The following is a 14,894-nucleotide window of genomic DNA, read 5'->3' on the forward strand; positions in this document are numbered from 1 at the left end:
TGGGAGCTGTGATCCACCATGTGGCAGTTTCTAGAGGGCAAACAGATTCCAGGCATTGGTGAAGTTGTAATTAAAACAGTAAGGAAAATGCATGAACATCTGGGAGACATAGGCAGGCAGTATGACAAATTCAACCCAGCCTTGCTGAGGAGAACTGATGCACAAAAGCACAAATATAAGGCATATACTGAAAAATAAGTCATGTGATTAAATGATGATTAAGAAGATATCATCAGGACATCCTCCCAGGCAGATGTGCCACTCAAAGAAAACCATTCCACAAGGGGAAGCAAAATGAGTCACTCACAAGAAGTACTGTTGAATTCTTTTAATAACACTAGGAAAATATCATAGTATTAAAGTCCTGCACGGGATCCTCGGGAGGTTATTTGGGTTGGGATTCCTTTTGTGTTTATAAACCAAACTTTATTTCCCAATTGTGTTTTCTTTTAAGCTGACTACTCCTTTACAATGGCATTTCCAGTTAAAACACAGCTAACCTATAAATACCTGAATGCCACAACACACATTGTGTGCGTGGGTTTTGTTTTGTTTAAGTCTTAGCAGAAATGACGGGAAATCTACACGGGGAAGCAAACATTGATTCGTTAAGCGGGGGATGTAAAAGCCAGTAAAGAATACATTGCATACATAATACAGAAGGAAAAAAATTATCATCTGGAGTATGTGAAATTACACTGATTTTGCACCTTAAACCTAGTAGAAGTTACTCTGTTGGCCAATACTAATCCACTGAACAAGCAGAATGTTGGTCAGAAGTCTAACGTTTCCTGTACCAGCACAGAGAGAATATAAGCAGTCCATTGCTGTTAAAAGAAAACATGAAATCCAGCTCATGTTTCTGGTTAGGGATCGATTTCCTCGGGAACTATTGTTAACATAACATCTTCGTTGCCCCTGCGCACAACCATGTGCAACGTACTGTCCTTTTTAATAATGTCACTGACATCACTGGCTGAGCTTATCGACTGTCCATTGATGCTTATAATCACATCGTTGTCCTTCAGGCCACCACTGAAAATACAAAGCAGTAATGTGTTATTATAATTGCAGTTTTATTTTTAGGGAGGAAAAAAAAATAAAAGATCGCTGGGTTATTTCTATCTCCCAACCACAACAGCAGTTGTGCAGACATGGCAGGAATGAGTAAAGCAATCAGGATTTATGAAGCAGTGAAGATTACAATAAAGTGCAGAAACCTCAGGGTCTGATGGATGTACAAGTTTGATGAATCCCATATTTCACTGTCTTCAAAGGAATCTGCTATTGCAAATAGCAATTAATTCTGCAATAAAGATCCTAGGTGTTGAATCCGTCTTCTGAAATAATTACAACAAAGCAGATTCATTTCAGAGGAGACATTTCCCAAGCTTTTGTTCCTGAATACACAGAGAAGCAACCTCAGTGGCAATGTGTGCTAACAAAGAATTTCAGTCCCTGTTCTCCATACAGAGCTTACTGGCAGCCACTTCACCCACCCTTCATGTTTTAAACCTGAGCAGAATAATGCAGCTGTCTAGTTTGGTCACCAAAAATCAAGCGTGTCCTTCCTCTGCTGCCCATAGCAGCCAAAATCCCTTTTTCTGACCTCAAAATCTGAACCTTCCTGACTCAAAGCAAGATGGGGCAGACCCAGGGCTGTGTCTATCCCCAGGCTGGCTGGAGCTGCTGCCAGCACCCAGAAATGGCTGGTGAGGGATGCCACAGACCACAACATCTTGCCCAGTCTTGCACAACGATCTGGCTCCAAGTTATGGAAAAATTAACCAAGACAGATCAGACATGATTCAACCCTTCACAAGCATAATCCTTCACAAAACCACAGACCACTCATCGGCCTCTTCCACCCACAAAAGGCGCCTGACAAGAGTGTCTCCTGCAAGCAGGATGCCCTTGGCCAATGTTTGCATTAAATTTGGTCACCTTCAGAAGGCATGGCTCAAAACATGATCATGGAGGAAGTCATTGCATGGTTTTTCATGCAGCCTCTCCATGTGACTCAGAGCCAGGATGGGTTGCTCCAGCTCTGCTCCAGTGCCCCACCAGCACATCTACACAACACCGTGCTGGAGAGCAGCAGAAGAAGGAAACCCCTGGGCAAGGGAGGACAGAGCCAACATGGGCTGTATTTTAACTGCCAGGCCAACCTTTGGATGAACAATCTTGTTTTGGGTCTGCCCAAATTAGAAGGTTACATTGTCCCACATTTCTTCTCCCTCTCTGAAGCCCCTCTCCTACTCTCTGCTATTGCCCACACTCCTAAAATTGCTTTTCTGCAGCTTCAGACTGAACCTGAACACCAAGGCAGCAACTCCAGCCCCACACTGAAGCAGCCAAATCATTCCCACACATCCCCTCATATTACAGACACTCACCAGTGCTCTGCCTGACCAGCACTGCCCACAAGGATCATCTACAAACACAGCAGTTCAGAGAGCACACTGGACAGCTATCCCTGTTTATCTCACAGCCAAACTGCCAAAAAGACACCATCCAACCACCCCTGCAGTCTTCCTAAGAGGTAATGCACGCCTGCCCCAAGCAGCTTTCTGCCTATGTCTTTGGTGCCACATAAGCCTCTTTGTTGCCACAAAGATTTACTCCTCTCTTAAATGATGGCTAGTTTCAGAAAATGGATAAGGTTTCCAATTTCCTGCCCTGGATTACTGAGCAGATTCCTATCAAACAAACCCCGAGAGGAAAGTGTCTCCAGCAAAAGGCAGCCAGACCAGTGCCAGTGACCACAGCCCAGCTGCCAGGCTTCAGCCAGACGTGGCACCAACCAGCAGGGCAGTTTCTGAGCAAATACTGACTAATAGGAAGAAGAAAAAAAAAATCAGTTGTCCCAAACTCAAAAGCTCTTCCAGTAATGTGAGTGCTGACAAAGCTCTCCCATGAAGAGTGTCTGCTGCCAAGAGAGGCTTTCAGCCCCGGGGTGTGCCAGGGGAGCTGCTGGGTTTGGCCAGTGCTGAGGTGGACAATTCTTCCAAGGTGCACCCAAAACTTCCCGCTCACTTTCCTGCAGAGTGACCACCGGGGCCGTGGGGAGTGTGCAGGAACAAAAGTCTTTATTCAGCACTGGCACTGGTACAACAGATGCCTTGGAAGCAGTTGCTGAGAAAAACGAAAAAGGAGTTTTCACACCCCCTGAATCCCTGCCTTTGGGCCTGGAAGGCTGACAGGGCTTCCCTGCAATACCCTGATACAGTTACAATATTGCCCATCAGGGACCAGACTGAAACCACAAACCCATTTCCAGCAGGCAACCTAATAGCAATCAGATGGTCATAACCCTGTTAATTTAGCATAATGAAGAAAGCCAGTTAAGCAGGGAGCAGTCTCCAATCGTTACCCCCTTGTCAGTGGCAGTGGTTTTGAGAAAAAAGTACTTCAACCTACGCTTCAGCTGGTGTTTCTGGAATAACTTCAATGACATAGGCCCCAGAGACAACATCAGGGAAGTCTTTATGGCGATCCTTCAACTCTCTAGCTTTGCTGAAAAATGAAGAAATAGCAAAAAAAAAAATAAAAAAATTGTCAAGACAGGAAAAAACCCCCCCACGCATTTTACTGAAGTCACTTAATAACCATGAGTTGAGGTGTTTTACACACATTGGCAATGTCACTTCAGCATTCATTTTAACCCTTAGATGTATATTTCAGGAAGTATTACACTTTTTGCATGCATGCTGCTTTTGAATGTCTATTTCTGGTAAAGGCAATAATTTCAGTAGATACATACAATTAAGAGTTCAAGCATTCCAAAGCTTCAGAACTAGCAGATTGTAGAATCACGGAATGGTTTGGGTCAGAAGGGACCTTAAATCCCATCCATTCCCACCCCTGCCATGGCAGGGACACCTCCCACTGTCCCAGGTGCTCCATCCCCAGTGTCCAACCTGGCCTTGGGCACTGCCAGGGATCCAGGGGATCCACAGCTGCTCTGGGAATTCCACCCTGTCCCAGGGCCTGCCCACCCTCACAGGGAAGATTTTTTTCCCTAATATCTCATCTAAACCCACTCTATCAGTTTGAAGCCATTCCCCCTTGCCCTTTTGGAAATAGTCCCTCTCCATCTTTCTTGCAGTTTCCTTTCAGGTACAGGAAGGTCACAATTTGGTCAAGCCCAAAGCTTCTCTTTTCCAGGCTGAACAATCCCAGTTCTCTCAGCCTTTCCTGATGGGAGAGGTGCTCAACCCCTCTGATCATCCTTGGGGCCTCCTCTGGACTGGCTCCAAAAGGTCCATGACCTTCCTGTGCTGGGGACACCAGAGCTGGATACACAACTCCAGGTGGGCTCTCCCCAGAGCTGATTAGAGGGAATCACCTCCTTCAGTCCTGAACACCTAAAAAACCCCAACCCCATGCATTACAATGCTTTGTTCTACTTGTGGATCCTGAACAGGGGAAAACCTCTGGTTATTTTTACAGGACGTGGCATTACCTGCTCATGAGTCTCTTATAGTCTGAGCATGAATAAGCAAGTCCACACAAAAGCTTCATTTGACATTAAGTGAATTGTTTAATGAAAATAATTTTATAGGAATGGAAGTAACCACATAGCTGACGTAAGCCATGAAAACATACAACATGGATATCACCCCAGGACAAAGTCACAGCCACTAGCTATTCTCTTCTGAAGCATTAAGGAGAAGAAAAAGCCAGGAGTTGTTTAGAACTAGCTCATAAGAGAGTCTAGAGGAGAGTCCCACCAAGTGGCAGACGCAGAGGAGAAGGTGACAAGGACTGGCTGCGAGTTGTCACCAGCACACACAGTGACACAAGGTGCTGGCTCAAACATCCCAGGTGCTGCTGCACATCGTGAGCTTGATCCAAATGCATGCAGAGACCAGCTCCAGAAAGGTGAGGAGCCACGTGGGTTACTTACCTGGGAGTTAGGGACATCATTCTTATGCCAATGTATTTCTTTTTGGTTACAGCTTTTCCTACAAAAAGGAAAATGGGTTGTGATTAGTTGCCCTGACCAAAAGAGCCTCGCAGGCTGTTGAGTTTCTGGTTTATCACTGTTTTCACAGAATCCAGAATGGTTTGGGTTGGAAGGGACGTTAAAGGTCACCTATTTCCACCCCCTTGCCAATGGGCACTAATGCCCCCCACTGGACCAGATTATTTCCATGTTTTCCTCTTTCAAAGCAGTGAAGTGCAGTACCTTTAGCTTGTCTGTCATGGGATTCAGTTAGGAACTTCTTTATTTTATCAGATGGGATAGCAAACGAGATGCCTGCTGTAACTTTTAATGTGTTAATTCCAATGACTTCACCATCCTGGAGAAATAAAAACAGCCATAATTAACAAAAATGGAACACCTCAAAGAGAAATGCATCATTTCTTCCAAGTAGTCACTAGGACAAATCCGCACTTTGTAGCTGGCCTTCAATTTTCTCTAAGTTTTAAGTGTAATTTTTTGAGTCTATTGATAAAACGCTACTTAGGAATTTTAGAAAATCAATGTGATTATTCATCTTGCTACAGAAGATAGCAAAACTGGGCAATTCTCATGATTGCAGATGAGCAACACATTCTGCAGGTAATCTGTGTTTATTTCAGCAAGCACCACATAAAGCATGGCACCGACTGCTCCTGAGCCACTATTACATAATAACATAAAGACAAATACAGTTTGCCAAAATCAAAAGTTTTCCTGGCAATATAACTCCAAGAGCTTTGGATGAAACATGATGTCATCTCTCGTGAAACCTCAGCAGTTTCTTTCTCTAGTTCATCCCAGATAAAAGCTGTCCAACTACAGGTTTTTCTAAAGTGAAGATTGATTAAGTGTGACTGAATGTGTGCTATGAATTGGGTGGGGGAAAAAATTGCCAGATCTCCTCCAAGGCAGAAACTCTGAGTAGTTCTGAGTTTCAGTCTGTGCCGTGCCTCCTGAGGACTCAACCCCACATACCCCCAGGAGACCTCAGAGCTCTCACACAATTTTGCAACCTGCTGCAGTTCATTCTACAGTATTGGCTAATAAACCCTAATATACTGAAAATACGTGGAATTTTTTGGTGTGATTCAAAATGAAAGGGTAGATAAATTTTAGAAATATTTAGCAGAGTTGGAGTGTGCAAAAGAAAAGAACTGCGAGCTGCAGGATAAACAGCAAGGGCAAACACCTCACTGCAAAATGTGCTTTTCCCTTTTTGCAAGGCTTGAGCAAAAAAACACATTACACTTGTTTGAAACTATGCAAACCATAAACATCCTAAATATTGAAATCCAAATGCAGCCTTTAGCCAACATAAACACAGACAACTGATTAGCAAGAACCATGTGAATTTTGTGTAGTCAGCCAGATTATCAAAAACTCCCAATCACATATCTGGTGGAGGGAGTTTGCTTTCTTCTTCATCTGGCTGGGGCATTTTTTAATTAAAAATCAATAAGCTCAACACCAAGAAAACTTAGAGAAACTCTTACCAGATTTACTAGGGGTCCTCCAGAGTTCCCATACTGAAAATAAACATAAGTTAAGAACACGTTTTAATATTTACCTCTTAAATTTGTTGCAAGCAAAATATAAAAGAAATTCTTGAAATATTTCTGTAGTACTGTTTCCATTGTCTAATAAATACACGCAATAGAACAGTCTTAAACAGTCAAACCCATAAACTTCACTTCAACATCACCCATTTTAGCTGAGCTTTGCAAATACTTAGTTTTTCTTCTCCTGCCAGAATAAGTTAAGAAAGCCAAGGTTTTCCTTTTGTTTTCTTAGTGCCACACTAGAAACTGAGAGGATTTTAGGACAGCTCTGGGAGCCGTTAGGGAAGATTTTTTATGAGGCCAAGATGTGAAGTACAAAAACTATTGTTTTGCCTTAATGCAGGAACAAAGTGGAATCCTTAAACTAAGCTTGGCTTCTTTTTCAGAAAACAAGATGGATTTCGAGAAGATGTTTATTTGCCAGAGAATATCGCCTCCTCCCTTGCAATCTGCAAGGATTTTGAAGTGAAGGCAGATATTGTGCCTGGTGTGGTTCCTTGGGGGGTTTCTAAGTAACAACCAAGTGCTGCTGCGGTGCTGATGTCCAGATTTACACAGAGAGAAATGCTCCCTGCTCCTGAGAAGGGCATCACAGGAGGAATTTTCAGAGGATCTGCTGGAGAAGCGCAAGGGCTGAATGCAGCAGCTCAGAGGGGACGTACATTGATGATGGCATCAGTCTGGATATAGTCCATGTCGGAATTGCGGAGCCCCAGCTCCTTGCCCCCGCGCTGCGTGGTGCTGACAATGCCCGTGGTCACCGTGTTCTGCAGGGAAAAGGGACTCCCAATGGCCACCACAAACTCCCCTGGCCTCAGGTCTGCAGACTGACCTAGCAGAAGAACTGGCAATTTACCCTGCAAATAAAAATAGACCAAAAAGAAAAAAAGTAAATTCAAATGTTAAGGCGCTGCTCTGCTGGCAGAACAAATGTTTCAGAGGGATGAATACCTTCACAGGGTAGAGAAAAAAGAGAGGCTTTTATCCCTCAGGGGTTTGGCTTGTTCTTTTCTTTGTGTATTTTGTGTGGGTTGGTACAGAAACATCCCAATGAGCTTCTGCACTGCAGTGTGGGCTCTTTACACTGGAGAATTTTTCCATAACAGGTAGCCATTAAATCAAGAACAATTCAAAGACCAAAGGAATATTTATGCTCTGTTGTGCAAGCAAACGTCTGATGATACTAGAAACGAGCCTCTTCTAACACTTATCACATAGTTGAAGACATTCCCACTAAAACATTCTTTAAATCCAGCAAACAGTGTGTTGTACAGCAATTAAAAATAAAAAAAGGGAGAGAAGGTTGGATCCACGCACTCTTGCCAATGAATCAAGGGTGCTCTGAAACAGATCATACTTCAAATAAATACTTTTGTTTGGATTCATCACCTGCCTGTACAAAGGACACTGAGTGCAATTTCTCCCTTTCTTCACACTTTTAAAAGTCAATCTCTACACTAACAATAATGCAACAAGTTTTTAAATATTTTTTATTTTATCTGTTGCCTAAACGATCCTGACCCTCCCCAGGTAATTTAACCATGTATTTAATCATGTGACTAGACTATTTCTATTAGCATCAATGAACCTGGGCCGGTATAAATACAGATTTAGATTTAGAGATTTGGAGGATTAGGTTACTGAATCCAAAAATCAAAACAGAATTCTGGAGGCATTTATCTTTTGCTTGGCAATGCTAACTTGAACCTAGCTTTCCTCCAAGCTTGACCTACTTTACAAAATTTTAAGTTTTGGCAAAAAGGGAAAATACTGCATGTTTAATTTGGAAGCCCATTACTGGCTCCTAAGGGGTTTTGTTACCAGCAGTTTGAAAGCCTGACTCAATAAGTCATCCATAGGGACAAAAAGTCAGTACTGTCAACTAACCCAAATTCCCATCACTTGGTATTTTTCACCAACAGTTTATTCCAAATATCCTAAGAGACAGACAATGCCTGCAAAGTAGAAAGCAAAAAAATAATGCCATCAGTTATCACTATATGCTGCTGCAAATACAGAAGTCATGGTTTTAATGTTTAACAAGACTGGCCTTGTGCATCTTTTATCTAGCTTTGTTAAAATCCCATCAGGGAAGGTTTGCTCAGATGAGCAGATTGTTTCAATAAAATTCATTGCCAGCTCCCAGAGAGAGTGCTTCATGGAAACTTATTTTTCAATCTCCAGACAGCAAGAAAATAATTAAACCAACTTCTTGTTCAACAGATTGAGCTGGAAGAGCAACAGAATAAGCAGCACAAAAAAAGAGAAACCACTTCCATGTCTAGTTACATTTCAGAGAAAAGTTATCACAACAGCAGTGCCCTACTAATTAATAATAATGATAGAATACAGCCCTTATCAGTGCCCCGGGCACAGATAAACCCAGCCAGGGCCGTGGCTGAGCTCAGGATCCAGCTCTGCCTGGTTTCCCCATAGCTTAAGCAGCACTGCAGAGGAGCAGCAGCAGCATCCCAGGGCAGTCCCTGATCCCAGGCACAGCCCTGGCTCCCAGGGATGTGTCCAGGCCAGGGGAACAGGCAGTTGTGATGAGCTGTGCTGTGTGCAGCACAAACAGCCCCATATGGATATTGTTTGGATACTGGGAGCACCCTGGCCCTTCCTCCTCTGACCAGATGCTATTGAGCTTACGTAGCACGTGTTTGCAAGCTGTCATTGCTCAAAACCAGCATCTTTTTTTGGCACTGCTTTTCCTTCTTAAAAAAAAAAAAGAAGAAAGAAAAAAACCCACACAGAAGACAAGAAGTGGCTTTTGTTTGTATCTCAGTGCACTGAGCAGGGATACTTTGTAGAGAAGGAAGACATTTATCAGCAAATGAAACATAGACAACCAAAAGAAAACCGAATACTTTTTATATTTCATTTACAGAAAACAAACAAATAAAAAGGTGGGTATACAAAGCTAAAGATGCATACAGAGTTCCAGAGTTGCAACAACAGTCACAAAGCCAAAATTGCATCTGGCAGCATAGAGAAAGTACAGGAACGATCTGTGACTAATACAATTCTGATTGTGCTGAGTTTTCAGGGCTGTGCCTGTACTAGCCAGGCTTCAGTTCAAACTCTGATGCTGTATGGATTGGCTGCAGGTCACCCCTGTGATTCAAGACGCCTTCTGGAAAGCCTGGCTAACCGTTCCCTTGCTACAAACAAAAATCCATTGCAAAAACCTCCTTGTCCTGCACATATTATGAAAACATGTGCTCTATTCCTTGTGATTTCATGGTGTGGGGCAGAACTGACAGCACTGCATATAAATATATTAGTGCCCCTACTAAACAATGCCATGAACAACTGGTTATGATGAATATATGTGTTGTCATGGCTTTAAATTTGGGAGGTTCTCTCTAAAATAGCTTAAAACATGGCTATATTCAGTATTAAATTTTCCATTATTTAAAAAAAAAAAAAAACAACCCAAAAGAAACTCAAGTATTTATTTACATTATACACGTGGTTTTGAAATGAAACTACTGTAAAACCTATCAAAATCCCATGATGGAGTGGGAGAAACATCCTTCTGCAGCCCCCAGGAGCAGCCCTGGCAGTGGCAGGCAGGCACTTGTGGCAGTGCTGTAACCAGGATGGTGCCAGAACAGCCTCTCTGTGCCCTCACACCCTTCTACTGGCAAGCTCATCCCAAGGAAGTTGAGGAATCCTGGTAAACTGAGCGTGAGTTTCTAGCCCTTAATAACTATATTTAATAAATGTGCATTCTTCAATTTTTACATAATGTCTGATGGCCTTCAGGATGACATAAGCACCAATCCAACTCGTGATTCTCCTGCTTTAACTACAGATATGCCACAGCAGCTAATTAAAAGTGCCAGGCAAAGGACCATGCCTTGCAGCACAACCAGCAGGGAGCCAGGAACACCCAGCACCCAAACCCAGCTCTCCCAGTGACTCACTGCATGGCCTTGGGCAACATATATCTTTTCTGCCCCTGTCTTTTCTAACTCTTCCTTTGATGAAGCCTTGGGGCTCTGCTGGATCTGTATTTACTCCATAAAACAAATCTGCAGGCAGGCATTCTGCAAGCACACAGAAATAGGACTAAACATGCAAACCCCTAAATGGCACATGACTCACTGTTTACACCCAGCCAGAGAAGGAGCCATTAATTAGGGTTAATATTTTAAGCCTTTCCCATCCCAAAGGGCTTCAGACGTTTTTATACATGGATTTGACTCAAACCCTAGATAAACACAACTCCCACAATGTGGAGAGCTGCACACCACCACAAGAAGTGGCTCCATCCAACAATAGGACACAGCTATTGTGGCACTGGAGGAGAGGTAGAGATCAGCATCAACAGCCAGAGTGGCTCAGAGAAACGTGAAATCATTTAGATAAAGACCTCTGAAATTATCAAATCCAACCACTAACTCAGCACTGCCAAGGCCACCACTAACCCATATCCCCAGGTGCTGCATCCACATGGATTTTAAATCCCTCCAGGGATGGGGATTCCAACACTGCCCTTCTGTGAAGGAATTCGTCCCAATATCCACCCTGAGCATCCCCTGGCCCAGCCTGAGGCTGTTCCCTCTCCTTTCCCTACTCCCTGGGAGGAGATCCCAAATTTCCCCCCACTGTCCCCTCCTGTCAGGGAGCTGTGCAGAGCCACAAGGTCCCCCCTGAGCCTCCAGACCCTTCCTCAGCTCCATTCCCTTCCCTGGACCAGTTCCAGCCCCTCAACGTCCCTCTTGTCATGAAGGACCCAGAACTGGACACAGGATTCAAGGTGCAGCCCCATCAGGTCCAGCACAGATGTTCACCTGATGTCCTTTAACAGCATAGCTTGAGTCAGGTAAAATAGGTGAAATCTGGACAAAACGGGTCCAAAACTAAAAGAGGAGGAAGCACAAAGCCACCACCAGGCACAGCCACTGCCACAGAGAAATGGGAACCAAGAGACAGACAGCCACAAGCAGGAGGTGTTTTGGTTTGAACCTTTTCATCCATTAAATAAGTGAATGTGCCCCTGTGCTGGCACAGAAAGCAAGCAAATCCCTCCTCTGTTCTGTAATCCCCTTCATTTGTGGATGCAAAGTCAGGAATTTGCAGGAAGCACTTTGCAGTTCAATAAACGGATGAAGAGGAGACAAAAGTTCTGAGTTCAATTTGTGTTAACCAGCGACAGATCTCCTTCATGCTTTTTATTTTTAGGTGGGAAAGGCACAGATGCTGGTATGGAACACTAATCCAGCTGTAAGTGTAACTCTGGCAAAACATGGAACTGTCCTGGGAATTGCATTCCTGTTCTGACTAATGAAACTATTCAACTTTCAGAATATGTTACGGCAAAATAAAACACCAGTCGTGAGCATATAAAAATATGGAATATCATCTACAATCTAGAAACTGCTTGACAGAGAGCCAAAGAAAACAAAAAAAAAACCAGGCTGAACACATTACAAGCCTCCAAAAGTATTTCATCTATAGTTAGAAAAGCAAAACTGAGTCTCCTTATCTAAATACGGAGCATGGGAAGCTTGCAGAAAAAAAAAAAAAAAAGCAGGATGAAGTGTTGTTTTGATGCATCACCAGGTTTTCAATTGCCTGGCAAGATACTGCTGTTATCCCTTAAAAATAAAATACAAATGAAATTACAATTAAATTCACTGCTGCCTAAATTGATGAATAAACAGGAGTTAAGATCCAAGCTTTTCACAAGCTATTTCATATCCATGGGTCCTGAAGACTTCTGGAAGCAATATGTGGGCTCCCTCAGGCTCTCCAGAGGAAGCAACGTATTACCCAGTGGCAGATTTCAAAGTGAAAGAGCATTTTAGAAAAGCCACTTACATCTGGTGCCCAAGTAGTTTGTTTTTTCAGAATGTGGGCTATTAAAATATTGATGCATAAGCAGGGATGTTTGCTTTCCTGCCTCCTCCAGTTTGTACACACAGGGGGGAAAAAAGCAAATCCCCTCTGACCACAAAGATACAGACACTTATTGCCTCAGGAAACCACCAGGGGAACGAGGGCAGAAGGTCTTGTTGATTCAAAAGTGTCAAACTAAGTGTTTATTAGTAAGATGCAGGAGAAACCTTGAGCTGAAGGTTTCAGCTGGAGGGCTGAAATGTCACCACAAATTAGAGATGGGTCACAACCCCACTGCTGCTGCACCATGCAGATGCCAAATCCTGTCTGGGATAAAGAACCAGGAACTGGCCACACTGAGGAGCAAAGATCTACAGGACCTGGCACGTGTGTTCCACGTGTGATTTCAGAGTCATCGTCTTGTGGCTGGTTTTTAAGCACATAGGAAAGAAACCCCTCAAAATGAAGCCATCCACCACGCTCCTCCCTTCAGTGCCAAACCACAGACATCATTTTTGTGGACACAGCTCCATTGCCAGGGCTGACAAGGATCTCCAGGCAAAAGCCACCTCTACCTTCCACTACTTTGGGCTTCCAGTTTCAGTTTGGGTTGGGATTTCTTATAATTCTGCCCCCTGTTAACCCTGACATTGTTCATTAAGCCACCCGGAAATTTCCTCCCCTCCTGCTGGTGTTTATTTTCCAGCAGCTGTATCACACATTCTGATTTAACAAGGTAGTTATTTGCCTTGAGATGAATCCCACAATCCAGCTCTGCCAGCAAAAGAGCATCTGCTCCCTTTGGAGTGTTGTGCAATAGTTGTGATAGGTTTCACATTCACTGCAGTATCACACGTGCCACAAAGGACAGATTTATTTTATTTCACCAGTCCCTGCCTATGCTGCCAAAATCCAATCTTTTTCCTAGGGAAGTCTTATAAATTTTGCATTTTCATATCCAAATTGTCTGCAACTTCACTGTTCCTTTCTAGTGATGTGGTCTCCTCCTTGCATTTTGGAAGGATATTTAGATTGGATTCATGGCTACCACATTGATTCCAATCTTACTTCCTGCTTTCAACACTCCAGCAAACTGCTCTGTATCACCACAGACATGAGAAACACTCTTGCTCTCTTTTATAGACTGTAAAAACAAGCACATTTTAGGACTGGAACAACTGCTCCAAGGTTTCTGTTCCTCATTGACTGCAAGATGTTTTTCCACAGAGAAGAGTTTAATCAGGGAAACTGTTCATCCTTGCTGGTGCCCAGATTTTACCACCCCCTTTCATTTCCTATTGCACTCAGGAAAACAAAATTAGTTCTAGTATTATCTTTGACCAGATGTTCACACCTTAGAGGAAAACAGCATCCAGGCTGCTGCAAAATCTGAACAGCTTTAGGAATACCAGCTGATAGCCTGATGCCATGCTTCAAGCCCAGCTCTGTTCCTAACCACAAAGCATTCTTCACCCTTCAGATCCTGCCCTAATATGCCACACACACACACACACACACAAAAAAAAAAAGAAAAAGGAAAAAAAAAAACTCTTCTGCATCTATGATGTCACCTTCAAATAATTTATTCCAATTTAAGAACTTCACCTCTTACTTCAGAAAAATTCTGAAAAATGGTTTTCATGCCTTATCCAGATTTTTAAGGGGTCATTTTTACCATCCCATTGACTTCTTGAGGCAGCAAATACATTTCAAATTCAACAAATTATTACCCCTGTGATTTTAAAAAGACTTGTATTCATCTGAACGACTGCAAGGCATTCCAGTAGAAAAATGAAAGCTCAAACACTGAACTTGAAAGGATATATAAAAATGACCCATAAAAGTTCAGTCTGAGAATCAATTTCTCAGCTGACCATGTTCCCGTCTTAATATTTTTTGTGAACACAAAAAATGTTGTTTTTAATTTTCAAATGCAAAATAACACCTGTGAACAGAGGTGCCTCAGGCCTTGCCTTGGACTGGGATTTCCCAGTGCCATTTTACTAGAGCTGGCTGGAAATCTGGGTCTCTCACATCCCACTAAATTTTCCCCCAGTCTTCTCAAAATTATCCTGAGCTGCAATGGGAGAGGCCAGGAGGAGAACACCACCCAAGGTACAGGGTTGTACAGCTGATAAGATGCTTCCAAGGGCAGGTCAGACCAATTCCAGCCCTGCTGAGCACTGGTTTCCACCACAAGCTCATCTGGATGCATTCCCCTTTTTTTCCAAGCTGCTTCCAGAGTCTCCCTTCCCACAGGCAGCTTCCCAGGGCAACTAGGAGCCATTTCCTCAGGGTGTCAAATAATAATATTCAAGCCCATGCCTGCTCCTTTCCTAAATCCTCAAACTGATCCATCCATCACATCAGCTCAGTGTCTCCTCTCTGACTGCCACCTCTCTTCTCTGCAGTTCAGCTTCCTGCTGCTCCAAATCCTCTCCTTCTCACCACATCTGCTCTCCCCACCGCGTTGTGCTTCCAATTTTAAAGCTGCCCTTCACTCCCTGCTCCATCCTGCT

General features: G+C 43.3%; 1 protein-coding gene across 1 annotated transcript in view; it reads right to left on the bottom strand.

Annotated features, from left to right (window-relative positions):
• Positions 1 to 866: 866 nt before the first annotated feature.
• Positions 867 to 14,894, bottom strand: part of HTRA1 (HtrA serine peptidase 1) — a 30,754-nt gene continuing 16,726 nt past the window's right edge. The window contains exons 4-9 of the mRNA XM_062496177.1: positions 7,191 to 7,385; positions 6,463 to 6,495; positions 5,192 to 5,306; positions 4,910 to 4,967; positions 3,421 to 3,516; positions 867 to 1,035 (exon numbers count right to left, since the gene is read on the bottom strand). Of these exons, the coding sequence (XP_062352161.1) occupies positions 867 to 1,035; positions 3,421 to 3,516; positions 4,910 to 4,967; positions 5,192 to 5,306; positions 6,463 to 6,495; positions 7,191 to 7,385 (666 nt within the window). The remainder of the gene's footprint in view (positions 1,036 to 3,420; positions 3,517 to 4,909; positions 4,968 to 5,191; positions 5,307 to 6,462; positions 6,496 to 7,190; positions 7,386 to 14,894) is intronic.

Source organism: Cinclus cinclus, chromosome 7 (genome assembly GCF_963662255.1).
Source record: "Cinclus cinclus chromosome 7, bCinCin1.1, whole genome shotgun sequence".
NCBI lineage: Eukaryota > Metazoa > Chordata > Aves > Passeriformes > Cinclidae > Cinclus > Cinclus cinclus.